This window comes from Vigna radiata, chromosome 11 (genome assembly GCF_000741045.1).
Source record: "Vigna radiata var. radiata cultivar VC1973A chromosome 11, Vradiata_ver6, whole genome shotgun sequence".
Lineage (NCBI taxonomy): Eukaryota > Viridiplantae > Streptophyta > Magnoliopsida > Fabales > Fabaceae > Vigna > Vigna radiata.
This window is the reverse complement of record NC_028361.1, coordinates 4949934-4972879: the sequence shown is the minus strand read 5'-3', so window position 1 is coordinate 4972879 and position 22946 is coordinate 4949934. Positions and strand designations below refer to the sequence as shown.

Sequence of the window (22946 nt, the reverse complement as noted above, 5' to 3'; positions counted from 1 at the left end):
TGGATAAAAAATAATGAAATGTAATGTGTAAAAGAAATTTGGTGTGAAAATATAATTGTGCAACTTAAAAAGTCAAAACCATGAGGTCTAAACAAAAACTATTGTGAAATTCAAAAACAAAATGAAAAGGAATATGAAACCGTATAAAAAAAATGATATTTTGATAATATTTTAATATCATCTACGTATCATTATGTAATTAGTTCAAAATTACTTTACAATCAATAATAATCATAAAAATCACCATGGACCAATCACAGAATGTACCGTAGATTAATAGGGAAGCTTTTTTACCTTACTAATAGTAGACTTGACTTATGTTTTATTGTTAACTTATTAAGTCAATTCATGCACGAGTCCACTAACTATCATTATCAGACCCTATAACATATCCTTAGATATGTTAAATCCAGTCCTTCAGAAGGACTCTTCTTTGCTGCTGACTCTGACATACAAATCAAGGGGTTCAACGATTCTGATTCAGCCACATGCCCTAAAACCAGAAGATCAACCACTGGTTATTGTGTTTTTCCTAAGGTCCTCCCTTGTTTCATGGAGGTCAAAGAAGCAAAGCATAGTCTTCAGATCCTCTATTGAAGCATAATATCGAGCTCTTGCCGCCACCGTTTGTGAGATGCAGTGGCTTCACTACATTTTTCAAGACCTTCAAGTTCAGCCTAATGCTATTGTCGTTCTCTATGATTCCAGTAGTTTTCCTTTTTGTAAGAAAGAAAGAAAGAAGTGTATTTTCAGCAACACAATATAACGAGAAATAAGAAAGTTTATAGCTTTTACTCGCCTTCGTCAATGTGCCTCTTTTTCTGTCTTCCGCTCCCACTCTTTTGCCCTTCCGTCGTTGTTGTTTGCTTCATCGGAGCAACCCTCTGAAGATCGCATGGTCTCCCTCTCTTTCTCGCGTCTCACACAAAGTCAAGACACATTAAAGAAATCTAACACAGGAAAGCTTCTAGGAGAAACTTTGTTTCTCGCTTCTGGGCCAGAGGGTGTTTGGGCCTTGGTTAAACTGTTGTGGGCCTACGTCTACAATCTTAATATGACATGTAAATGGTATTAAAATGTTGTAAAAAAATATTGTCAAAGTATCATTATTTGAATTATAATAAGTTTTTGTCCTTTTGAAAAATTTAACTTGGTAGTTATGGGATGATTTTTTTATTCTGACATAGCACAAAAAGCATTTAATATTACGCATATAGCATGTTGTGTCTTATATTTACGTACATAGATAGTAAACTTTTATTTTAAGTTGAGAATTCGATTTGCGGGAAACCGAATTCTAAGTTATATTTTATTTTATTTTTTTATAATGTTAGGTTAAAATTCGATTTCTTTGAAACTAAATTTTGAGTTTCATATATATATATATATATATATATATATATATATATATATTAATCTTAGCTTAAAATTTTATATTTTTAAACTTTTTTATAAAGATTTTTATTTTTTAAGCATTTATAGGAAAACGTCTAAATGATTTTTTACTTAATAATTCAATGGCTTAATGGGTTAATTGGTGCACTAAACACCACCCATAACCATTAAACTCACTCATTCATCTAAAATAAGAAACACGAAACAATAACTAGAAAGTATACTCATTTAGGAAGCTTAGAAAAACATTGTTTTTGGGAAATTAGTTGCTTCTAGTATGATGGTCTAAAAATTATAGGTTGGCATTCATTTGAAAGCTCTTTGAGTCTAGATTCCAACAAGACAAAAATCAACTCATTTGGAGTTCAGTGAAGAAAGTTAAGAGCAAAACAACTAGCAAAGGTTAGAGTTGACAGGAATATATAAAAGAGTTAACTTTAACGAATAAACTGTACTACTCAGATGTCCAAAAATAACAAATTAGATGGTATTGGAAAGATTTTTTAGTCTATTTTCTATTAAAAAAAATCATCGTAGGTGTGTGGAAAAAGTTATGATTAAAATAGTCCACAAAGATCAAAATTGACAGCATGTTATCTCACTCAAATTGCCTTTGGCTACTTGTGTGCCCATAACGGGCTCCTACAACACAAGTTTTTGTACAAAACCATTTTTTTTTCGTGTAATCGTTTTCAAGATTCTTGTAATTGATTACAATGACCAAAATGACCTACACTTGTTTGAGGATTCCACCTAACTTAGTCATGACACCAACATTGGGTCTTTCGTCCATCATAAAGTGCTTAAACCTCAATTTTCAAACTCTACTCATACTTAAACACTAAAAAGAAGTCTTATGGATTTAAGAAATATGAAAAAAATTTAAGTAAAGTGTCTTTGTAGGTGTAAAATTTTTATATTTATAAAGAAAAAAATGGATAAAAAAGATAAAGAAAGGTAATGTGTAAAAGAAATTTGGTGTCAAAATATAATTGTGCAAAGTTAAAAGGTCAAAAAAAAAAAACTCTTGTGAAATTCAAAAATAAAATGAAAAGGAATGTGAAACAGTACCAACCCTAAATTATAACGAGTTTTTGTCCTTTTAAAAAAATTTAACTTAGTAGTTATGGAATACGCGTGATGGCGTAAGAGGGAGTGGCAAAGTTTGAAGGATTGGTTTTTAATGGAGAATTGAAATTCGTCACCCACAATTTCACTTTTTTAATTTTTTAATTATATTAAATCATTTTATTTACTAAATTATGTGTTTATTTAATATTTATTCGAAAAAATTTGTGAAAAATATAAAAAAAATATAAATGTTTTATTTGAATAAAAAAAAATAGAACAATCAACCTATTTTAATTATTTTAATATAAATAACCTAATAATTTAAATATATAATAAGGTAATATAAGTATGCACTTTATCTATTCATAGTTTATTTTTAGGTTTTCTATTCATTCTCCATGTGTGCATTATTTCTTCACGTCATGAATGCTTTGCACCAGATATTATTTAAGTATTTATTTCTTCATTTGTTTTTTCCTTTTCATTATTGAAGCATGCACTCACACATTCTATTTCATCAACCATTTTAGATTCCTTCTTTGCATGCAATGCAATCTTTTCAAGCATGTGAAATTGTGGAGGTACATCAATGCTCAATGTCAATAAATGGGTGGAGGGAAGGGTTGAAAACTTTGTTCATCGTAGAAAAATAATATACGATATACAAAGCTAAGAAGTATTTATTTTCAATCTCCTTTCTCTGTTACATCGAAGTCTAAAAAAATTCGTAATGATTTTCACATATCATTTTTCCGTCAATATTCGTAATGACTTTTACATAAACCAATTTTTTTCATAGATTAGATTTCATTCATTGTATTTTCTTCTTATTTTATTTTTAGCTTTTCCTTCTATAATGCATTTTCAATTTAATAAAATAGTTGAAATTTTATTTATAACTGTTTTATGTTTTCCATTTGCATTGACATTAAAAATATCACTCATTCGAAACATAATAACACATGTTAATTTAATCAACAACCATGTTTTTATAAAAATTAAAACAATTTCACAAAAATTAACTTAAAAGAACTAAAAGTAGTATTTCGTTTAATATGAAAATGATTTTGGTAATTGATTACAATCATAGTATCGATTATCAAAAATATTTTTATCTATGAAAGATGAAGTCGTGTAAGAAAACACAACTTCAATCTACTGTAATCGATTATAATGCTTGATAATTAATTATAATTACCAAAAGTCATTTTTTATTACATGACTTCACTTTTAATCATAATTACAAGATTATAAAAGACACTACTTTTTCATTTGAAGTGGTTTCAATCAACCCTCATGAGATACCTATTCTCGTAATTGCAAAATCTTTTGCCTATTCTCTTAAGGAAAAACTTCTTTTAACAACACTTTTTTAACAATTTTTTGACAACGCATACGTGGTAGCTTGTAATTGGTCTGTTTTAAATATTTTTTGAACATAAATTTAAATAGACCAATAAAATAATGACATGTGTCCCGTTGTCAAAAAAGTTGTCAATCATTATTGTCGTTCTCTTAGTTGCAAAATCATTTGCCTATTCTCCTAATATCCTACTCATATTTGCCTGATTTGGTAAAAAAAAAAACACGGGAAAGGTACTATAATAGGGTGCTAATCTGCTTATTATTCACGATGAGGACGCCGGTGGGGCCTACCCTCGCGCTTGTCAACCACCGTTGTCCGCTCATGGGAATCACAAACCTGCGTTTTGAACTTGCAACCGAACTTCTTACCCAAAGCGAGCCACGCCCCGCCACCTTGTGGGCCCGTCCTGTCCATCTTCTCAATCACCCGTTTCATCGAAGAACACTCTCGTTCCAGCTGATGTACCCGCGACCTCATGCTATCCATGTCCAAGCGAAGCACTTGATTCTCCCTCACCGTTACCTGCCACGTGTTAATATCGCCGCCATCGTACGTGCATCCTTCCCCTGTTCCACCCTCGTCTGCATCCGCTGACGGCACCGAAGGCCTTGCCGGCTCCTCCGCTGCCATCAGCGTTCCGGCGATGGCGTGCCGCAGTTGAAGTTGCTCGAAGAAGAGCACGCGAACCACCGCTCGCAGCGGGAGCCTTTCATTCTGCGCGGCGTGCGTGCACGCCTCCAGTGTAAGTTTCTGACAGTCCAACACTTCACAAATCTTCTCCCTATCCGATTTCGAAACCCATGGATGCGCCTGCAATTAGCGATCCGAAATTAGGATTTTCAATAACCAATTATGTTTCTTATAGAAGCACTTAATATCGGAATAGTTTGTAGGTACCTTGAGGTAGACATCTACGGCACGATAGAGACCGTCGTGGAACAGTCTCACTTGATCAGGAACTGAGATAGCGAGATCGTAGAATTTCTTAGGCTTGAGATTCGCATCGGAAGCGATCTCTGAAAGATAACAGTCGATGAGTTTTCCGACGAGCATCATCGCCGGCGACGTCGGTTCGCAGCCGTCGATTGCAGCCGCTTTTCGTTCTTCTTCTAAAAAGTAACGTAAAATCCTCGCTACGCAATCGATATCGTACAAAGTTTCGTTTAGGTATGAATAGCTAGGTATGAGAAGGTCATCCAGAGTAACTTCATCGAGCTGCGATCCTATCTTCTTCTCCAACATGTCTCTGCATGCTTCGGAAGCGCTCAGCATGGTAGCGGTTCGCAACAGTCCGAAGAGAAACCTCACCTGCGTGGAGTGCTTGGATGACAGGTTCGAAATCACAATCTCAAGTAACTCTTTCTGTTCTGCTTCTGAAGAAGACAATGTCAAAGCCTTCCGATTAGACCTCGACAAACCTGGAATGTGTTTCTTAGCGTAATGCATTAGACATGTTTCGATTATCTCCGGCCTAAACTCAGATCCTTTCATGGCGATAATTAATTGCTTGAACAAAGGTAAACCTAGAAGCGTGAGCTCCCCAAACCAAGAGTCCTCTTCACCATCGATCACGCCTTTTCTTCTTCCCCGCAGCGTGTAAGCGGAATCGCTCACTGGCCACCTAAACCGTGCTTCGGAGACGATGGAATCGACGCACCTCCGGGGGATTCCTAAAGTCTCTGCGAGAGGCATTAAGCGCTGGCTGGATTTCAAAGCTATGATGGAGTCCTTGAGGCCGTTTAGCACGGACTGAGAGAGAAAGGTCTCCGTCTTGGAGATCAGGTTTTCTTCGGAGTGTTCTTCCGTCATCTCGAGAAACTCCCCGGCGCAGCGGAGAGGAACCACATTGGAAGAAGATAAGTCGATTTTGGCGCCGAAACAGAATTTCGCGGCTAATTCAAAGGTCTCGGAGCCGCCGGGGAAATCTGCGAATACCAAATGACAGTGTTTGCCCCCCTCTTCTGCTTCAGGTTTGGTAGCAGTGGAATGATTTGCTTCTTGGTCGGTTATTAGCTGGTGAAGCTTTCGACTTTTTGACATCATAGGAGACTGAAATGAAACATGTCACGACACGGGACAAATTTTAGAGAAACCAAGTACAGAGAATTGACGGGTGTGCTTGCACAAGATAAGAATATTGGTTTTAGTGTGCTATCGGAAGCTCTCACCTTGTAAAGATGGAAGTTTATCTTCTCTACTTCAACCAAAAGGTCACTTGGCAATTCCGTTGTGCAAAACCTGCAATAAGGAATTGTTGTGAATATGGTCACTTTTGGATCAAGAAAAGCGAAGTTCAAAGGTAGCAGTGAGAGAAGTTACTCATCTAACCATGCTTGCCCTCTGGAATTCGGTTGCTCCCCTGTTGCCATTTCCTCAGAAAAATACCAGGATTCAAAAATACAAGCAGATTTCAGTTTAACTGACTTCTGAAGATGCTGAAAACTAAGCATATATAATGTGAGTAAGGGGTTGTGGGACAGTGATTTTATTATCACCCTGAATTATAGACGAATTGTAGAAAGTAGATTTGACTGGCACAACCAATTGCGAAATATAGATAGATGAGAAGGAAGAAAAAGATTGTCTTTTTGTGCTTTCTTTTGGAGGTTTTATGTGGAAAAGAACACATGAAAGCTTAATATAAGAAGTGAAAAGAAGAAGAAAGGACCGGGTGAAACAGTATGGAATCTACAAACTCAAAACGGACAAATAGACCTAGACCAAATTCCTAAAAAGGGGATCCATAGGATCCCTTTCCTTCCTTTATCAGAACTTCCTTTTCTTTCTTCTTCTCTGACTTTCAGCAGAACTTCACTATCACCTACTGTTTCTCTCACTCATGAATTAAGATGGCAATAGACTCAACAAAAAGGAAGTGCCATTGATTACTTTTCTTTTTGGAAAGACAAAATTCACTCATTACCCATATAGCATTGCTTGCCAGCCAGGTTATTACTTTTTGCGCAAATGATGGAATAATTTAGTTTAGGAATGAGAGTTCTGGTTTTCTCACATACAGAGTGTTGCTTTGCTTAGTTAATAGATCATCCTATCATTATTTTAGACGGAACCTGTCAAATAATTCTCTAAAAGGCCCAGCGGGATCTCCAATTCTTCGCTCGGGTTCCTACCAACCTTATATTTTATCATCTGCCATGGCCGAGTTAACAAATGCAATGTTAATTCCAAATGTCTTTAGTTGGTTTAGGATTCAACATTCTTTACTGGTTCTTTTGTTAATCTTTATTATTAGATATAAATAGGTGATGTTTAAAATAAAAAAAAGTTAATTAAAATAATAAAAAAGATTTCAATTTATTATAATTAAAATGTTCTTTATTACTACACTATATTAATTAGTAATTTTAATTTTTAATGTTAAATTAAATTTAATTGATGATAACACTATTAAAATATAGGTTAAAACATGACAAAATTCAAAATAATAAAGACTAAAAGCTGAAGAAATTATTAATAGTACCTTCATTTCGGATGATGTTAATAAATTATATAATAATATTTTGACAATATTTTTTAACAAAATTTTAAAATCATATTATGTAATTGTTTTAAAATTAATTTATAACCAATAATAATAATAATTATAAACTCGATCACACATAAATAATATGTAAGCATTCCTCTTATCTGTCATTTATTAAGAGTAATCAAAGTAAATTTAGTAAAATTCAGATTAAGGTTATATATATATATATATATATATATATATATATATATATATATATATCAGAAAGTTGGTATAAATTATTACTGTTAATGAAATTTATTTTCCTAAAGTTGAGGAATACATTTTAAAGGATAAACTAAACAAAATTGAGTAAAGAGAAGGACAAATACTGAGAGCTGTCTTCATTTATCGTGGCATATCTTCTGTCTCATACTTTGGTAGAATTTACGGCTACCTTTAATGAGTAAACAACCACTGTAAGGTGCAGTGCAGCGTTCCAAGAACTTCTTCAAAATAAAATAGAATTTTTTGTTTTAAAGATGAAGAGCTAAAAGTGAAAGGATACGAAGGTAAATTCGGACCTTGCCCTTTCAAATACCTTCCAACGGATCAGGTTACCTAGATTACTTGTTAATTCAAATGATGGGTGTAGAAGTTTCTTTATCAGTTACTGACACTATCAATATAGCCTATTTGCACTGCTATGTTTTTGGACATTAATAGACCATTACTAGATGCTATTTGTTTTTATAATTTTTTTTTTATAATAATTTATACGAGAGTTTATGATTGATGAGTTTAATATACAGATCATTAAAATAATAATACATAATTTATTGTGGAAAAATTGTTAACTTAACATCGTCCATTTGCTATTTCGAAAATGTTAGTCTTATCTGCAACTCTTACGGCTTGTTATCTGAATTAGTTCCTGAGTATTACTTTTAGTTTTGTTCATTTATTCTCTAAGTGTTAATCATTAGATGGATTAGTCTCCGTTTTTTTACAGAGAATAGGTTTGGTATTTACACTATACTTTTGGTCGTAATTCCAATGTATCATTTTTTTTACTATATAAAAAGAAAAAAAAAATCGTTTTAGTCTATACATATACTTTGGCAGAACTTTTCGTTGTAGTTCTACACCAAAATTTTAAGCACCCTAGAAAATTTAAATTTAATAAACCGTTGAATTAACTTCTAAATGGTTTCTCACGTAGATGACAATATATAGAAAATTTTTGAGATTTATAATTCTCAAAGTCAAATTAATGGATAATAAAACATGACAATTAAAAAGTATATCTCTCAATAAGCATTTAAAAATCGTAAAAACCCTGCAGATAGTATCCATTCGAAGATAAAGATAACATAACCAAGTCGTTAGAACCCAGGTTAAATGCGTCTAAAAAGAGGAGCAAACGTTCAAGAACATCTATTGAAAGTTCAGAACCTGCTTATACACAAAAAGAAAAAAAATATGAATGATAATATTTTGATAACACTTTTTTTATAATGAAATATGTGTTATTATTTTATTGATTTATTTAAATTTAAGTTTAAAAAATATTTAAAATAGATCAATCATAAAACTACGTATCTTGTTAAAAAATTGTTAAAAAAATATTATTAAAATTTTTTTTCCTTTACCAAATTTCTCCCCTCTCAGACCCACGCCACGTTTATAGAGTATGGGTTAAAGAGGGATCCAAAACCATGACAGAATAAAAAAGCATCTGAAGTTTATTACACAGGGCACTAGAGCAGAGGAATTTATTCTTTATTAATGGATCCATTAACATAGAAGAATGCAGGTTCATGTTGGTCAGTTTCACATGACCAACGCTACATTACATTATTATATTAGTATTAACCTCCTTAAACAGTTTTAAAACACGATACTACCCCTCTGCACGTCGTCGTATAACTCCAAAAGAACTTGTACTGATCAGAATCCAACGCAGCTCCATCAACTCTGAGAATTCCCGTTGCCTGCTGCAGAAACCAACATTTAGAAGAAAGGTACACTCCATCTCCATAATGAATTGGTATTTACATAAAGTTTAAAGTAACGTAATTGATCAAGAGGAAGTTGAAAAGGTTTACCTTGGGAAGAGTTGTTGGACTGAGTTGGTTGCTGAGTAGCCGTGTCGGTGCTTCTGGGAGGTATGGTAACGCCGGGCCATGAGCGGCAGGTGCAGTGCATTCCCTCATCAATGCTGGCGTAGAGGGTGGTCAGGTGGTTCCCACATCCTCCCCACGTGTACCTCCCGCAGGTTCTGCACTCCACCCTATAGCACATGATTTTGGCTTTGAAAGTTGAAACTCTTGTACACTTGAACAATTCCAACGATGCCTTGCTTCAGAGTATGGTATTATGACACAACAAACCCATTTTATAAAGAATGTATTCAGATCACATTGTTAATGCTATCATCTCGTTAACATCAACGCTTTCTTGGTTTAGTTTCTCTTGTGTCACACACTAATGGGGCCACCTCTATACTGAAGATAACGCCTGGCATAGTTATTCGGTTATTCCATTTCAGAGATTCTGTTTAGAGGTCACTCTTCCCATTCCTAATTTGCCTTTCAAAACCTCTATGGACCAGATATTGCATTCAACGACTACCATTATGCCACCTTCTTAGGAATAACCGCTTGACATAATACATCGCTTTCACTTCTTTTCCTAGGTCTCTTTCATTTGTTGATAGTAACTAGTAATTGATCTTACAGCTTCGAGTAGGGGTGCTCAATATAAAGAGCTATTTTTTAGGTTACCATGCTAAAATACTCCTTTCACTGCGCCGCATCCTTTGTCTCTTTGTTTCGCGATCTTAAATATGTTTTTTTATCCTAGGTGAAAGAAATAGCAGAGAACCCGGAGATGGGTACTTCGATTAAACTTCAAACTTATTTAGACAAATAAAAAAGATAATACTTTATACAAAAAAATCGAAGTCAATATAATAAGGTATCAGAAATACAACCAAAACAATTCGGTAGAGAACATATAAATCAATCACAGCCTTTAAAGCTTGCAGATTCTAACTCCTAATTTATGGTTTACATGCATGAGCAAGGTTATAAATGAATTTGGCCAAACAAACTAAGAATCCAAGAAACAGTATTCACTTCGATCGACAGAAACATTTATTATTCATAACGGTGGAAAGACCCGCGCAATCATTGTTTATTTATCCTGTTTTTTGGGCTGGGATGTTATGATATGGATGTTTCATTATACCTTTTGTCTTGGTTAAACAAAAATTGTAGCATGCTTCAGTAATTAATTAATTACCATGCCCCCCAAAATCATAACTATTACTCATTCAACCAAATCCAGAGTAAAAATACCTTGAGTGATTTTAATTGAAAACAAAAATATCGTAGTTTTTGTACGAATGTCATTTCAAGTATTCATAAATTTGTGACCATATCAATTAGCTGCACATAAAGCCAGTATGGAGATTATATAGGAGAACACTTTCTCAGGAAACATTCAATCCTCTAAAAATATCTTCTCATCAATAGTTCACTAGTGTCATCAAACTGTATGGTTGCATTCAAAGTTCAAATTAAACACACCATACAAACGAACCAAGAATTACATCAGCAGGCGTTCTCATCACCCTTGTCTTCAGTTGATTCTAAGGCTGGTTTTTTTGGTGTGCTTCCTTCTGACGAGCTGGCATTTGATGCTCGCTTAACACCTCTTCCTACCACACCAAGGTGTGTGACTCCTCCCGATCCATTGGTGTGGGCAGTTGAAATGGATGGAGAGTCAAAACCTCCATTGTTTTTTACAGTAGCCAACTGTGAGGAACTCACAATTCCCAGAGATGATTCCTTCCCATTGCCTGCCTTGGCAGCAGCTATTCCTAGGATCTCAGCTAAAATTGACTTTGGATTTGAGACTAACTGTTGCAAATCTTCAAGCTGCAATTTCATAAATTCCCATTTATATCAAAATAAAGGCATAGGATAGCTAGTTATCTCAGCAAAATTTACCAAGTCTACCTTTCTTTCCAGCTCACTTGATAGACCTTTCAGAATTTCAATCTCTGATTGCTTATCCACTATTGAGTTATTAGAGTCAGATGTCAAATCTGAACAACTCTTTACTTCATTTGTAAGTCGATGCAATCGTGCCTTACAAACAGATGTAGCCTTCTGACAGTAGACAATTGCTTCTTGAGCCTTGGAACTAACCTCCAAACACAAGCATATGCGAAAGTTTCTATTTTCAGGAGTTAAGTAGCAGCAGATGACATATGCGGTTATCTACTTTGCTTAAATTCCAGACATTGTTGATAGTTTAATTCAGTAATTTACTGTAACCACTTATGTTCTTAAATTTATCACATAGATTGAAACCAGAAAAGTTTACAGACACCATAAAAACCACACATTTAGATAAGAATTAAACCAAGGATACAAGTCAGCAATTTTTCTATCATCTGGTTCAACCAGTTGCTCTAAGATGGACAGTGCCTTCTGGTAATCTGACAGTGAAGTTTCAAAATCCTCTGCATATTCAAGAACCAGGAAATAATCCATCCAGCTATCAATATAATCATATTCCACCTTTTTGTTTTTTTGGAGAAGAATTAGTAAAATTTAAAATGAGTATATGAATATGGAAATACCTCTTTCCAACGCAACATCCGCCAATGTTGATAGTATGTCCACCTGCTCTATTGTATTGACAGATTGTTTTTCAACAATTGCTCTAGCAATATCAAGCATTTTCCATGCCAGATCCAGGTCAGTCTCATCTTCATCAGCTTCTGCCAAGTCTTCTGCATCACTAGTCTCGTCACCTTCTTCCTCATCGTTCTTGGTGGACCCTGTTTCATGTTTGAAAATGGAACTAACCCTAAGAAACTGATTTATCTGCAGACTACAACTTTTGTGGTTATAAAATTATAAAATTCATCTTGATTAAGGAATAACATAAAGGAATAACATAATGCACGCACATATATACAAACGTGATTGTATGCTAGCTCCTCCAAATTTGCAAATATGGTTGATATTCAGACACCCAGTGTCTATTTCTAACAATTTCATGAGGCTTTATACATATTTTTATTCATAAATATCCTGCTTTATATAATTTGTATCAACCATGAACTCCTTCTTTTCTCACTGGCTTAGTTAGTGGAAGGAGAGAATTGACTTATAAATGTCAACATCAGTGCCATGCATAAACATCTGATTAGTACACATAAACATGCTTAAACAATGTTTTTCAATTTGTCATTAAACAGCTCATAAATCAAGCCAATTACACCTGTTGATATAAAAGAATGTTCTGACAACTCTAAATAAAATGCACATCTCGTATATTATCTATCACATAATCAATGCCTCAAAACACTTTCCCTTGTCTGCGAAGACGGTTGAGTAGGGCCGCATGCTTTCTAAGGCAAACTAGGTAAGACATAACAATTTTTTTGAAACAATTTCAAATTTGCATTACATTTTACATATATGTCCAATTCATCTTAAATTCATCTTATAAAGAGTCATGGTCTGAAAAACTTTAAAAAAATGGAGCAATAAATTATAAACAAAAATAAAAAACAATTAAGCAGTAAGCCCTAGAGGCAACAGACTGACCATCATCCACAGCTTCCCCCTTGTCAGCCGAAGTCACATCCTGCACAGCATTGCTCGAAAAAGAAGCAGTGGAAGATTCTCCGTTCACAGAACTCTTCACAGGTCCTTCTTTTGTGGAGTCATGTTGAGATCCATCCTCCTTCTTGGGCACATCAGCCAAAGGATCAGCTTCCTCCTGAGCCTTGTACAAAAGAGCACACCCATATTTGTAGTATGTGTGCACACACTCAGGAGCAAGTTCACCATAATGAGACACTCTGTTTATTTTAAAATTCTTTCAGAGCATTATAAATATATATATATATATATATATATATATATATATATATATATATATATATATATATAAATTTAGGGTATGAAACATCAAATCAACTATCATTTTCTACTAATCAAGCACAAAGATTCACTCATGCATAAACCATACAGTTCTAAAAAAGAGTTTCTTCAAACCTTTTTAGCAGAAAGATTAAACTCAATTAACACAGAGAATGTATTTTACGGTCAAAGAAACCTGATTTCCAGAGCACGGCTGAAGTTATCAGCTGCTTCTCCAAAATCGTTCTCTTTTATTGCCAGATTCCCCTTTTCCATCAGTTCATTCGCCAACTCCAGAGACTTCTGAGGATCGCTAACTGAAGCTTCAGCCTTAGATACAGACTCTTCAACACCATGGGCTGTAGAAGCATCCACAGAGATTCCGCTCTTGTCGTTCTCAGAAGAGTTTAGGGTTTCGTCCACTGCCACAGCTTCCGCAAGCCGAGGCATTGTGACAGAGGTTTCAGATGCAGGAGCTTCTTCCGCCATTCTCGAATTTCGCTTCAGAGACGGGAGAAAAAGAAAAGATGGAAACTGAAGTGACCTCAATTGGCAAGGGTTTGGGTTTTGATTTGAGATTTTGGTTTCTGGCGCAAAAATGGTGAAAATGAAAAAGAAACCCGAGTAGTAAATGGGCCTTATACCCGCATCTTTTCAGTACCCAATTTCGCCGCTTGACACCATTTCGGTATTGACAGTTTGACACGTGGTGGAAGTAATGGTAGAAGGGACATTTTAGTAATTAAATAAATCAGTTAAATTTGGGAACAAACCATGGCCACACAGGTAGAGGATCAGTGAGGTAGTGACATGGTTTGTGCAATCTCGTCATGATCAAAGCTGGTTGTGACCGTGTGTTGTGAAACCTTTGTTGACACTTTCCAGCGCCAAAGCGGAGACAGTTGCTGTTTTTTTTTTTTCTGACAGGGTTGACGGCCAAAGAATCAGCTGCGCAGGACATTCCTTCTTGTTTGGGATACAAAGAGTCTAAAGAAAATGAAAGGAAACGGAGCAGACTGTACAGAGGGTTGGTAACCCCTTAGAAGGGAAGACTGTGAGAATGTATCCACCATAGCCCACTTCAGTTGTTCTGTATGTCTAGTATTTTGTAACACAATTTTATTCTTGACCATTTAAAATACAAATATTAGTTAAATATAAAATAACCCAATTAACAAGTTTAAAAGAGTAAAACGAAATTGAAAACAATCTAAAAAATATGAACGAAATAATATATTAAGTTTGTTTAATATTTTTGTAATCTCATTTACAATTTTTTTTCCTTTTACATGTCTTTAAAAAAATTATGACAATAAATAGATTTTAAATAGAATATTTAAAAATTAAAACTAAGAAAATCATATCCCATTTTAAATTAAAAATGTTTTATTTTATTTCTTATAACTTTCCATTTTAATTTAAATAACTTAGACAATTCCTTTTTTGCTGGATATAACTTTTATCCAACAGGAGTTTCTATTATATTTATAAAATAGAAGTTGAATTTATCTTGTTTCTTTTCCATATTACCTGATAGAAAGAAAAATCTTCCTTTGTTAATTGTGAAGGGTGGGTGTTGCAATAGGAAATTCTGCAGCTACGAAATTTTTGTTCCGTGGATGGCCCGTCTCATATCCCCAAACCCCATCGCACTGCACAGATTCCGTCCATGTTTTCCAATTACTCGTTTAGCTGCAAACCCTCAACACCATCGCATCAACACCCGCAAATTTCAGACCTTAGCTTGCCAAACAAATCCTAACCTCGATCAAAAGGATGTCTCTCCAACGGTATGTTTCCGTGAATCTGCAAAACAGAACAACAGACCAGGTTCTTTATTTCGTACCTTAACTTCCTCTAACCTCTGCTCAGGAACAAGAAAAACTGGCGGTTGAGCCTGCGACAGTTAATACTCAGACCACTAAGACTACAACAAGTTCACTTCCTCAATTGCCAAACAAAGATGTCAACAACAAAATCGCACTTGTTTCTACTTTAGCGGCTTTGGGACTTTTCCTGTTTGCCAGGTTGGATTTAGGTGTTTCTCTCAAGGATCTCTCTACCACTGCAGTGCCTTACGAAGAGGTTTGGTTATGTCCTCCACTAGCTTGTGTTAATTATGTCAATATATCTGTTAGTGTTCCGAAGGTTTTCAAGCCGTGTAGTTACATAGTATCTGGCACCATTTTTTTTTATAATACTTGTGCTTTCATATTGGATGGTCCAGGCTCTCTCCAATGGGAAACCCACTGTGGTCGAGTTTTATGCAGATTGGTGTGAGGTATGTCGGGAATTAGCTCCCGACGTATACAAAGTTGAGCAGCAATACAAGTAATCACCTTTTAAGTAAAACACATGCTTCCCTATTTATGATCACTCATATTAAGCAGAACACTAAGGCCATTTTACATGAGGAAATGTGGAGTTTTGGTTTCTTTTTTCTTTTTTACTTTTGAATCACAAAACTCTATGTTATCTTTACTTTGATTTCTGTTTCCAAATATTTGCACTTGGTAAAAAATGTTTTTGTTTTTTTTTTTAAGTTTACTGTATAATTTTTGAGAAATAAACATCCAGACTGAAAAAATATGATAGTTTTGTAATTAAAATTGAAGATAAGAAATGAAAACAGAAGTAAACAGAGGCCCTTAATTTTGCTAGTGTTAATTAGTGTTGACACCGTATAATTTTCAATACAGAGATCAAGTTAATTTTGTAATGTTGAATGTTGATAACACAAAGTGGGAGCAAGAGCTTGACGAGTTTGGCGTGGAGGGTATTCCACATTTTGCATTCCTTGATAAGGAAGGGAATGAGGAGGGTAATGTTGTGGGTAGACTTCCAAGACAGTACCTGCTTGAAAATGTGGATGCCCTTGCTCGTGGACAAGCATCCGTTCCTCACGCTCGTGTTGTAGGTCAATATTCAAGTGCTGAAACAAGGAGGGTGCATCAAGTTGTTGATCCAAGAAGTCATGGTTAGATGACCAGTTTCATCTGTCAGTGAGCAAACAACTTGTTACTCTGGTTTACATTTATTTTTTCTTATCCACATCACAATCTTATTATGAACATTGTGCAAGTCTGTCATAGATCAGGATCTAAAAATCTAGATATCAGTCACACAAATGTTAGCTCAAATGTGTCTATATTCTTAGTCTTCTTATAATTAAAATTCACTTGAATGCTTACAGACCTGTTACTCTATTCATTTTCTGTTTTCTAACAATTTATATATGTACACCCCACCCCCCCTTCAAATTCTAAATGCACGGAATTCTCAGTCTATCAGAAAGTGATGTTTTTATTGGAAACAATGAATTTTCTGCTCCTATCAGGGTTTACCACTCAATAACCACGACTAAGATTTAAATGACATTTGCTGATACAGGGCGTTTGCAATAATTACAGGACGCCCTTAGAGTTCTAGTGGTCAATGCTGTTTTCGTTGGACACTCTTCAAGTTCTAGTGGCCAATGCCTTAAGATTCAACTGTTTTAGTGTGAACTTTTCGAACATAACTGAAACTTTCGATGTATTTGGTGTTTCAAAACATCACCAGATTAATAGAAATAATATATATTTTTTTGTTCTTTTTCAAAATGAAAATTCACTCAAGCAGGGTTGAGATAAAAGTGGATCATGTGTTCTTGTGGCCTCAAGTGCTGCCTATGGTGCAGTGCAGAAAATCTAATTAACCCAAATAAAATCTTAATCCAAACTAAATCACCTCTAAAAAGTCAAGTAATGAAAACATTTTTAAATTAATCTGGTTTATTTCTTAACCGTTCACTTAATTGATTTTAAAAGAGATTTTTAGTACAATGCTTGCTCTCCTCCTGCACACTATATGTAAGATCCGATAGCATGAAGTGAAATTAGGATTTTTCACCTTTTCAAATTATTATTGTATAAGTTAACCAGTTCGCCTCTTCCTTAACTCCAAATTCTCCGATAATGTCTGCAAACACAGCCCAAGATCCCTGGGGGTTTTCGTATTCCAGCTACTTTTAGTTTAAAACTGGTTTTGGTTCAAAAGTTGGTTCCGAATAATTTAAAACTTGTATATTTTTAAAAGAAATAATGTTTTTATTTTATTTTAAAATTAAATTCAAATATATTTTTTTCATATACTGAAACCATACATGATACTAGCTTCTTATACCTTGGCACAACTTGGACTATTCTTAGACACCCAATGTGACAATTGTAGCCAAAGGTGGTTTCTTTCAGCCATAATTATATACAGTAACTAGTCATAATGTTGATCCTGACTGAGTAGTGAATTCTGCATATTGATCACTGATGCTTTATGAATATAATATTTGGAAGTTAATCATACACAAAAATAGGTATAGCAACAACTGCGACAGAGAAAAGGAAGTGTTATATTGCCTTTAGTATTCACATTTATGGAGGCTAGCCACCCCAAAGTAAGTATACATGTCAAGGGATGACATTTACCAACAAGCTGTTTGACGAAGGTGAGCTGTGTCCACTCGACCAATGAATCGGATCATGCACTGATACAGGAGAGCTATCTTTCACCTCCACAGAATGAAAAAATCTCTCAATCTTCTGGGGAACTATCAATCTCGAACTCCCTTGGCCAGCCTTTTTGATACCACTCAATGACTTCTCACTTCCATTGCGAGGTGATGAACAAGTGGATCCATTCGATGAAGTCATGGCAGTTTCCTCCATAGTTGCCCATCCACTGCGTTTAATGTGTTCTAGCTCCTCTGCCACTTCCGTCATAGTAGGTCTCATGTCACTGTGAAAAGCAAGGCATCTAAATGCAAGTTCAGCTACCTTATGAATAGAATACAGTGTCCAAGCATCTCTGTGTGGTTCAAGGAAGGGGTCTATGATCTCATCTACAGCACCCCTCCTAATCCTATCTACGGCAAGTGCAGCTAAGTTAACCTCACTCCGAGGTCGAGAAAAATCAACCGCTTTCATGGCAGTTATTATCTCTACCAAGACCACTCCAAAACTGTACACATCACTTTTATCAGAAAGATGGAAGTTCTGGTGGTATTGGGGATCCACATAACCCGGAGTCCCCTGTGGAGCGGTTGAGATATGAGATGTTTCTGTCATGCCAAGCCTAGAAAGCCCAAAATCAGCTATCTTAGATTTAAAGTGATAATCCAAAAGTATATTACTAGACTTTATGTCTCTGTGGTAAATTGGGGGGTGAATTGCGGAATGGAGATATGCTATAGCATTAGCAGTTTCAGTAGCTATGGTAAGTCTTACTGTCCACGGCAGTCCTTCACTCCTCTCCCTTTGCAAGTGCTGAGAAAGTGTTCCATTTTGCATATATTCATAAACAAGGATCTGCTCTCCCTTCTCTATGCAGCAACCTAAGAGGCGAACTAAATTTGGATGACTCACTGAAGAAAGGAGCTTGATCTCATTCATGACTTGGTCAGCACTGTTGGTGTCTCTTTGCCTTAACTTCTTGATAGCAACCCATTCATCACTGTGCAGTTTTCCGGCGTAAACTGTACCAAATGCCCCAGTTCCCAGCCTGTGTTTCTCAGAGAAAGAATTTGTGGCTTTTTCTACTTCTTTGTAGGGATAGAAAGGTATACTTGAGTTTCCTGCAGCTTCACGTAATTGCCGCTTTACTCTGGTATGTTTTCCCAACCAAATAGAGCGGCGCCTAGCACAGTAGCATAGAAGAAACAGACCAGCCACCACCAAAGCTCCAGCTATGCTCGCTGTCAAGTGTGGACAATCATGCAGAATTAATCCAAATATGAAATATAAGAACTTCTCTTCTGTATTCATGTTTGTATCAAGAACGTGAAAAAATATGCATTCAATGAATGTTTGACAGGTTAACAAAGATTCTCGTGTGAAACAATTTTCCAACATATGACTATATACAGTGAAACGAGTAGGACATTAAGATGTTAAGGTTCTATTCTATAATACCTCCAACAGCAACGCCGATTTTGGTTGCTTTTCCACATCCCCCGGAAGCCAGTGTTGATGCACTGCAACTTGAAGCCGAAGCTGATGACAAGGCAACCGTAGGAACAGATTAAAATCAATGACGATATATGCTAAAAGAACTAATATATCACATTAGATGGTAAAAAACATATCTTCTGGATATGCAGTATCTACTAAAATCTTCCTCATTTGATTTATAGCTTTTGAAGACATGATTGTTATTGATCAGAAAATGCTTCAGTTTTTATTAATGTTTGAATTCTGTAAAGTTTTAATTATAAACCCGTCTGAATTATAAAAATAAACCTAACACGTGCAATAGGCAAAATCGTCAAGATGTGGCACAGAAAGAAAATGTTCCAACTAAGGTTCTTATATCAATATGAGATGTCTATATTGAGAAAATGTCTATTAGAAAAGGTAATTCGAATAACATTCAATTCGCGTTGTCAACATATGGATGATAAATAAATTGTCGGTGATGCCATATGCCTAATGTTACGAGTAGTAATTACCACCTTAAATTTGGCGAGTTCCTAATACTAATTGCTCACGTTGAGCAATATCTCCTGTTTGACCACGTCTAATACATTGAAAATTCAAATCCATTCAACCACGCATGTGCAGCCAAAACATGTTGACTTTTTATTTCTCAAAGATTCTGTTCCATTAAGTTACCATTCAAAACAAATAACGCGTTCGTTATTCCCTCCAACTCTACTCAAATAAAAGAAAATTCAGAACATAACGCCAATAATCTATGCAATTGCCATACTCCCCATCTTCCATGAGATCGGATTCCTTAGAGAAGTAACACGAAAATTATAATGGGTAAAAAATTAAATAGGTTTATAAGCAAAGCTATCAATAGCTGCTCTTCCATATCTATGCAAAATTAGGGAACCTGCAATGCCTTGTGATCTACACGACCACCAGAAAAAAAAAAAAAGCAAGTAGTTTATCAGAAAGGGAAAGTCAACGTGGTTTTACAGGTAGTGTTTAGGTGAGCTAGTACAATGTACGTCTCTTCATACTTTTGTTTTAAAAAATATTTGTTTTTTTTTTAAAACTTTCGAATACATCATTAGTAATTCAGTAGTATGCACTCAAATATTTGACGAGTACAAACATATTCGGATATAAAGTCAATGTTTATATTTAAGTAAGATATAAGTATTATTTTCTACATTAGTTATAAAACATGATAAAATATTTTATTGAAAAAATCTAAAATAATTAATTATAAAATATAAGAGAGAGAGAGAGAGAGAGAGAGAGAGAGAGATTATATTGTTAATTATAACATGTTAACAAAGTTTTCCATTCCATGCATCGCGTTTAGGTCATTCTCAAGCTAAAAAGGAAAACAATGCTTTTGTATGATGTTAACTCAGCAAATTAAGAAGAAAATGTGCATGTTTTCTGCAAATAGAATGTGAAAAAAATGAGTGCAGTCTCTGGATATGGTGTGATAGATACACACTAGGCACCTAACATTTTAAAGAAGATGGGTATTTGTTTCAGACGGGTCAAAATTGGGGTCTTGCCACATGGTTATCCAGCACATAAAGCCGCAAGCAGGTGTTAAATTCTCAGTCAAACCCCACAATTTTTCCACAAGCAAGAACCAAACCATATAATAATAAAATAATAAAACCAGTACATAGATAAATATATGATTATATATATAATGTGAACTCACTTTTCCGGCAACCGGTGCCGTTTATGAAGCCGTCGCCGGTGAAACCATGGATACACTGGCACCGAAACCCTCTTTGGACCTTTGAGCAGGTAGCGTTTTCAGAACATTCATCACACTGTCCTTGAAGCCACCACGCCAACTCGACCACCTGAAACTGCAGCGTAATCTCCTTGCTCTGCCCAAAATAAATCGCAGAGAACAAGTAATTACACTTAGTTTCTTTCAAATCTTTGTACGTCAGAACACCCGCCTCATCTTGTTTCGAAAAGCAACTGATATTACCACTTTTATTATCGCAGGTTTCCACAAAATTCGAAGCCGGAATAACGCACCCACGAGACGCATCGCTGCAATCTTTCACCAGAAAGCTGTTGTTAACAGAGGGAGCAAAATTGTTACCGAAAAGTGGCTCAATGGATTCCATGCTGCGGTTGCATTTTGCAGGGAGATTGACTAATATGTTGCTGTTGGTAACGTTTTGGACCAGAAATTCGTGAAGACGAACTTTGTTGTCGGAACAGTTTAGTATGATTTCACAACCTTCGGAGAATCCGAAAGGGAACTGAACACTCTGCTTCCCGCATTGCCTATTGCAGGTGAGGTTTTGCGCTCTTGCTGTGCACGCTATCAAGATCGTGAGGACTACAACGAGATTCGTACGGTGGTGAACAAACATTTTTAGATGCTCATTGAAACTGAACTAACTTCAAATTTGTAATCACTGTCATCACCCTTCCCTAGCTGAAAATTATAAAAACAAAAATTCAACTTGAATTCTCCCGAAACATGGTAAGACGATAATCTTCCAGATGATGGATTAAATGAAAATTAAAGGTTGTGATCGGTGCCGTTGGGTAGCTATCTATCTCAATAAATGCGTTCTCATACAAGAGAACCAATCACCTTTGAGAGAAAATTTAAAAAAAAAAAAAAGAATTAATTGCCCAGAGACATAAATATGCATACCTTCAGAGGTTCTGCAAAGGTTGAAATTAATGACTGTAGCAGTTGAAGAAATAATTCAGCACACCACACACAACACAAAACACCCTTCTAAGATATGTGTTTTGTCTGCTTAACGTTCTTCTCCAACGGGAAAACAATAAAACGGAAGTTGCAGCAGAGCCTAGGTTGTGAATTGAAGAATACTCTAATAGTGAGAAAGTTAGCCACCACATTCACACTTTGTTTGTGGATCAATGTTTTGGAAATAAAATACATGTGACAGTCGACATCTTTTTCTGGACGTGGAATGCCGAATGTACCCCTCAATGAATTTTCTTCTGCACAAAATGCCCCTCTTCCATCGCCATATTACGCCCACTGCACGTAAAATTTTAGTTGGTCAAAACAAGGCAAATGGTAAGAAGTTTGACTTATACAATACAACACACATTTTCTAGTTTGAGCCCTACACAGTATTGTTTTTTCCAATTGTACTCTTTTACTAAAAATGTTTGCTATGGCTGTATAAGCCATGATTTAACAGGATTAAAAGAAAATTAGAAAACAAAAAAATTATAATAAATTAATTTATTCATCAATTAAGTTTTAGAAGTTTATATATATATATATATACATACATATTGATAGGTTCAATATCTACCGTAAAATCACACAAGTTTTCTATAAATTCCCCAAAATTAATCAAATTTTTATTATTTATTAAGAACTAATTATAAAATAAATTTAGACTCAACGATATTATATTATAAAACTCAATATTAAATGTTCTGATTTAAAAGATCCTATTCGTTATTATTACTAGTGAAAACATTTGTTTTCCTCCTTTTCTTATTGTATATAATTATTTAATTAGAAAAAAAAAATTAAATACATAATGATTTAAAAATAAAATCATAACATAATCAATTTAATTTAAAAATGATTAAATTTAAACACAAAGAAGAAGAATACCCTTATACTGGTTTTAAATAATAACACTTTTTTATTTTAATTTATGTAAAACTTTTAGAAAATTATTTGATATATTCCCACATCATTTTTTGTTCTAAAATTGGAAGTTCTCTCA

At 34.9% G+C, this 22946-nt stretch overlaps 4 protein-coding genes across 5 annotated transcripts; 1 reads left to right on the top strand and 3 right to left on the bottom strand.

Annotated features, from left to right (window-relative positions):
* Positions 1 to 3725: 3725 nt before the first annotated feature.
* On the bottom strand, positions 3726 to 7044 carry LOC106776490 (BTB/POZ domain-containing protein At5g66560). The gene is made up of 4 exons (XM_014663967.2): positions 6161 to 7044; positions 6001 to 6070; positions 4730 to 5881; positions 3726 to 4642 (listed from the first exon to the last, which is right to left on the bottom strand). The coding sequence occupies exons 1-4, from the start codon at positions 6280 to 6282 to the stop codon at positions 4091 to 4093; spliced, it is 1896 nt and encodes a 631-aa protein (XP_014519453.1). The 5' UTR covers positions 6283 to 7044; the 3' UTR covers positions 3726 to 4090.
* Positions 7045 to 10790: 3746 nt separating this feature from the next.
* Positions 10791 to 13979, bottom strand: LOC106777703 (NASP-related protein sim3). The gene is made up of 6 exons (XM_014665415.2): positions 13443 to 13979; positions 12929 to 13185; positions 11953 to 12153; positions 11742 to 11832; positions 11324 to 11543; positions 10791 to 11242 (listed from the first exon to the last, which is right to left on the bottom strand). The coding sequence occupies exons 1-6, from the start codon at positions 13733 to 13735 to the stop codon at positions 10916 to 10918; spliced, it is 1389 nt and encodes a 462-aa protein (XP_014520901.1). The 5' UTR covers positions 13736 to 13979; the 3' UTR covers positions 10791 to 10915.
* A 257-nt stretch (positions 13980 to 14236) lies between these two features.
* LOC106777704 (thioredoxin-like protein HCF164, chloroplastic) lies at positions 14237 to 16438 on the top strand. Of its 2 annotated transcripts, XM_014665416.2 has the most exons (5): positions 14237 to 14338; positions 14815 to 15036; positions 15119 to 15331; positions 15474 to 15577; positions 15946 to 16438. In XM_014665416.2, exons 2-5 carry the CDS (start codon positions 14866 to 14868, stop codon positions 16226 to 16228), a joined length of 771 nt encoding a protein of 256 aa, XP_014520902.1. In that variant the 5' UTR covers positions 14237 to 14338; positions 14815 to 14865; the 3' UTR covers positions 16229 to 16438. The 2 variants fall into 2 exon arrangements, with proteins under 2 accessions (XP_014520902.1, XP_022643276.1); XM_022787555.1 differs by lacking the exon at positions 14237 to 14338 and having other exon boundaries at positions 14743 to 15036.
* A 1102-nt stretch (positions 16439 to 17540) lies between these two features.
* Positions 17541 to 22105, bottom strand: LOC106776391 (wall-associated receptor kinase-like 14). Its single transcript, XM_014663838.2, has 4 exons — positions 21881 to 22105; positions 20915 to 21655; positions 19192 to 19272; positions 17541 to 18974 (listed from the first exon to the last, which is right to left on the bottom strand). The coding sequence occupies exons 2-4, from the start codon at positions 21588 to 21590 to the stop codon at positions 17692 to 17694; spliced, it is 2040 nt and encodes a 679-aa protein (XP_014519324.1). The 5' UTR covers positions 21591 to 21655; positions 21881 to 22105; the 3' UTR covers positions 17541 to 17691.
* Positions 22106 to 22946: the final 841 nt, after the last annotated feature.

What these genes read in the sequence shown, in the direction of transcription:
- LOC106777703 (XM_014665415.2), bottom strand. Translation starts at nt 13,735, where the DNA reads ATGGCGGAAGAAGCTCCTGCATCTGAAACCTCTGTCACAATGCCTCGG. An exon ending in AGCCGTGCTCTGGAAATCAG is followed by an intron (nt 13,186 to 13,442) that starts GTTTCTTTGACC and finishes TAAAATAAACAG; the next exon opens with AGTGTCTCATTATGGTGAAC. An exon ending in GATAGAAAAATTGCTGACTT is followed by an intron (nt 11,544 to 11,741) that starts GTATCCTTGGTT and finishes TCCTGAAAATAG; the next exon opens with AAACTTTCGCATATGCTTGT.
- LOC106777704 (XM_014665416.2), top strand. Translation starts at nt 14,866, where the DNA reads ATGGCCCGTCTCATATCCCCAAACCCCATCGCACTGCACAGATTCCGT. An exon ending in AAAAGGATGTCTCTCCAACG is followed by an intron (nt 15,037 to 15,118) that starts GTATGTTTCCGT and finishes ACCTCTGCTCAG; the next exon opens with GAACAAGAAAAACTGGCGGT. An exon ending in AAAGTTGAGCAGCAATACAA is followed by an intron (nt 15,578 to 15,945) that starts GTAATCACCTTT and finishes TTTTCAATACAG; the next exon opens with AGATCAAGTTAATTTTGTAA.
- LOC106776490 (XM_014663967.2), bottom strand. Translation starts at nt 6,282, where the DNA reads ATGCTTAGTTTTCAGCATCTTCAGAAGTCAGTTAAACTGAAATCTGCT. An exon ending in TAAACTTCCATCTTTACAAG is followed by an intron (nt 5,882 to 6,000) that starts GTGAGAGCTTCC and finishes GTTTCATTTCAG; the next exon opens with TCTCCTATGATGTCAAAAAG. An exon ending in CCGTAGATGTCTACCTCAAG is followed by an intron (nt 4,643 to 4,729) that starts GTACCTACAAAC and finishes CGCTAATTGCAG; the next exon opens with GCGCATCCATGGGTTTCGAA.
- LOC106776391 (XM_014663838.2), bottom strand. Translation starts at nt 21,590, where the DNA reads ATGTTTGTTCACCACCGTACGAATCTCGTTGTAGTCCTCACGATCTTG. An exon ending in CGGCACCGGTTGCCGGAAAA is followed by an intron (nt 19,273 to 20,914) that starts GTGAGTTCACAT and finishes CCTTGTCATCAG; the next exon opens with CTTCGGCTTCAAGTTGCAGT. An exon ending in AATCGGCGTTGCTGTTGGAG is followed by an intron (nt 18,975 to 19,191) that starts GTATTATAGAAT and finishes CACACTTGACAG; the next exon opens with CGAGCATAGCTGGAGCTTTG.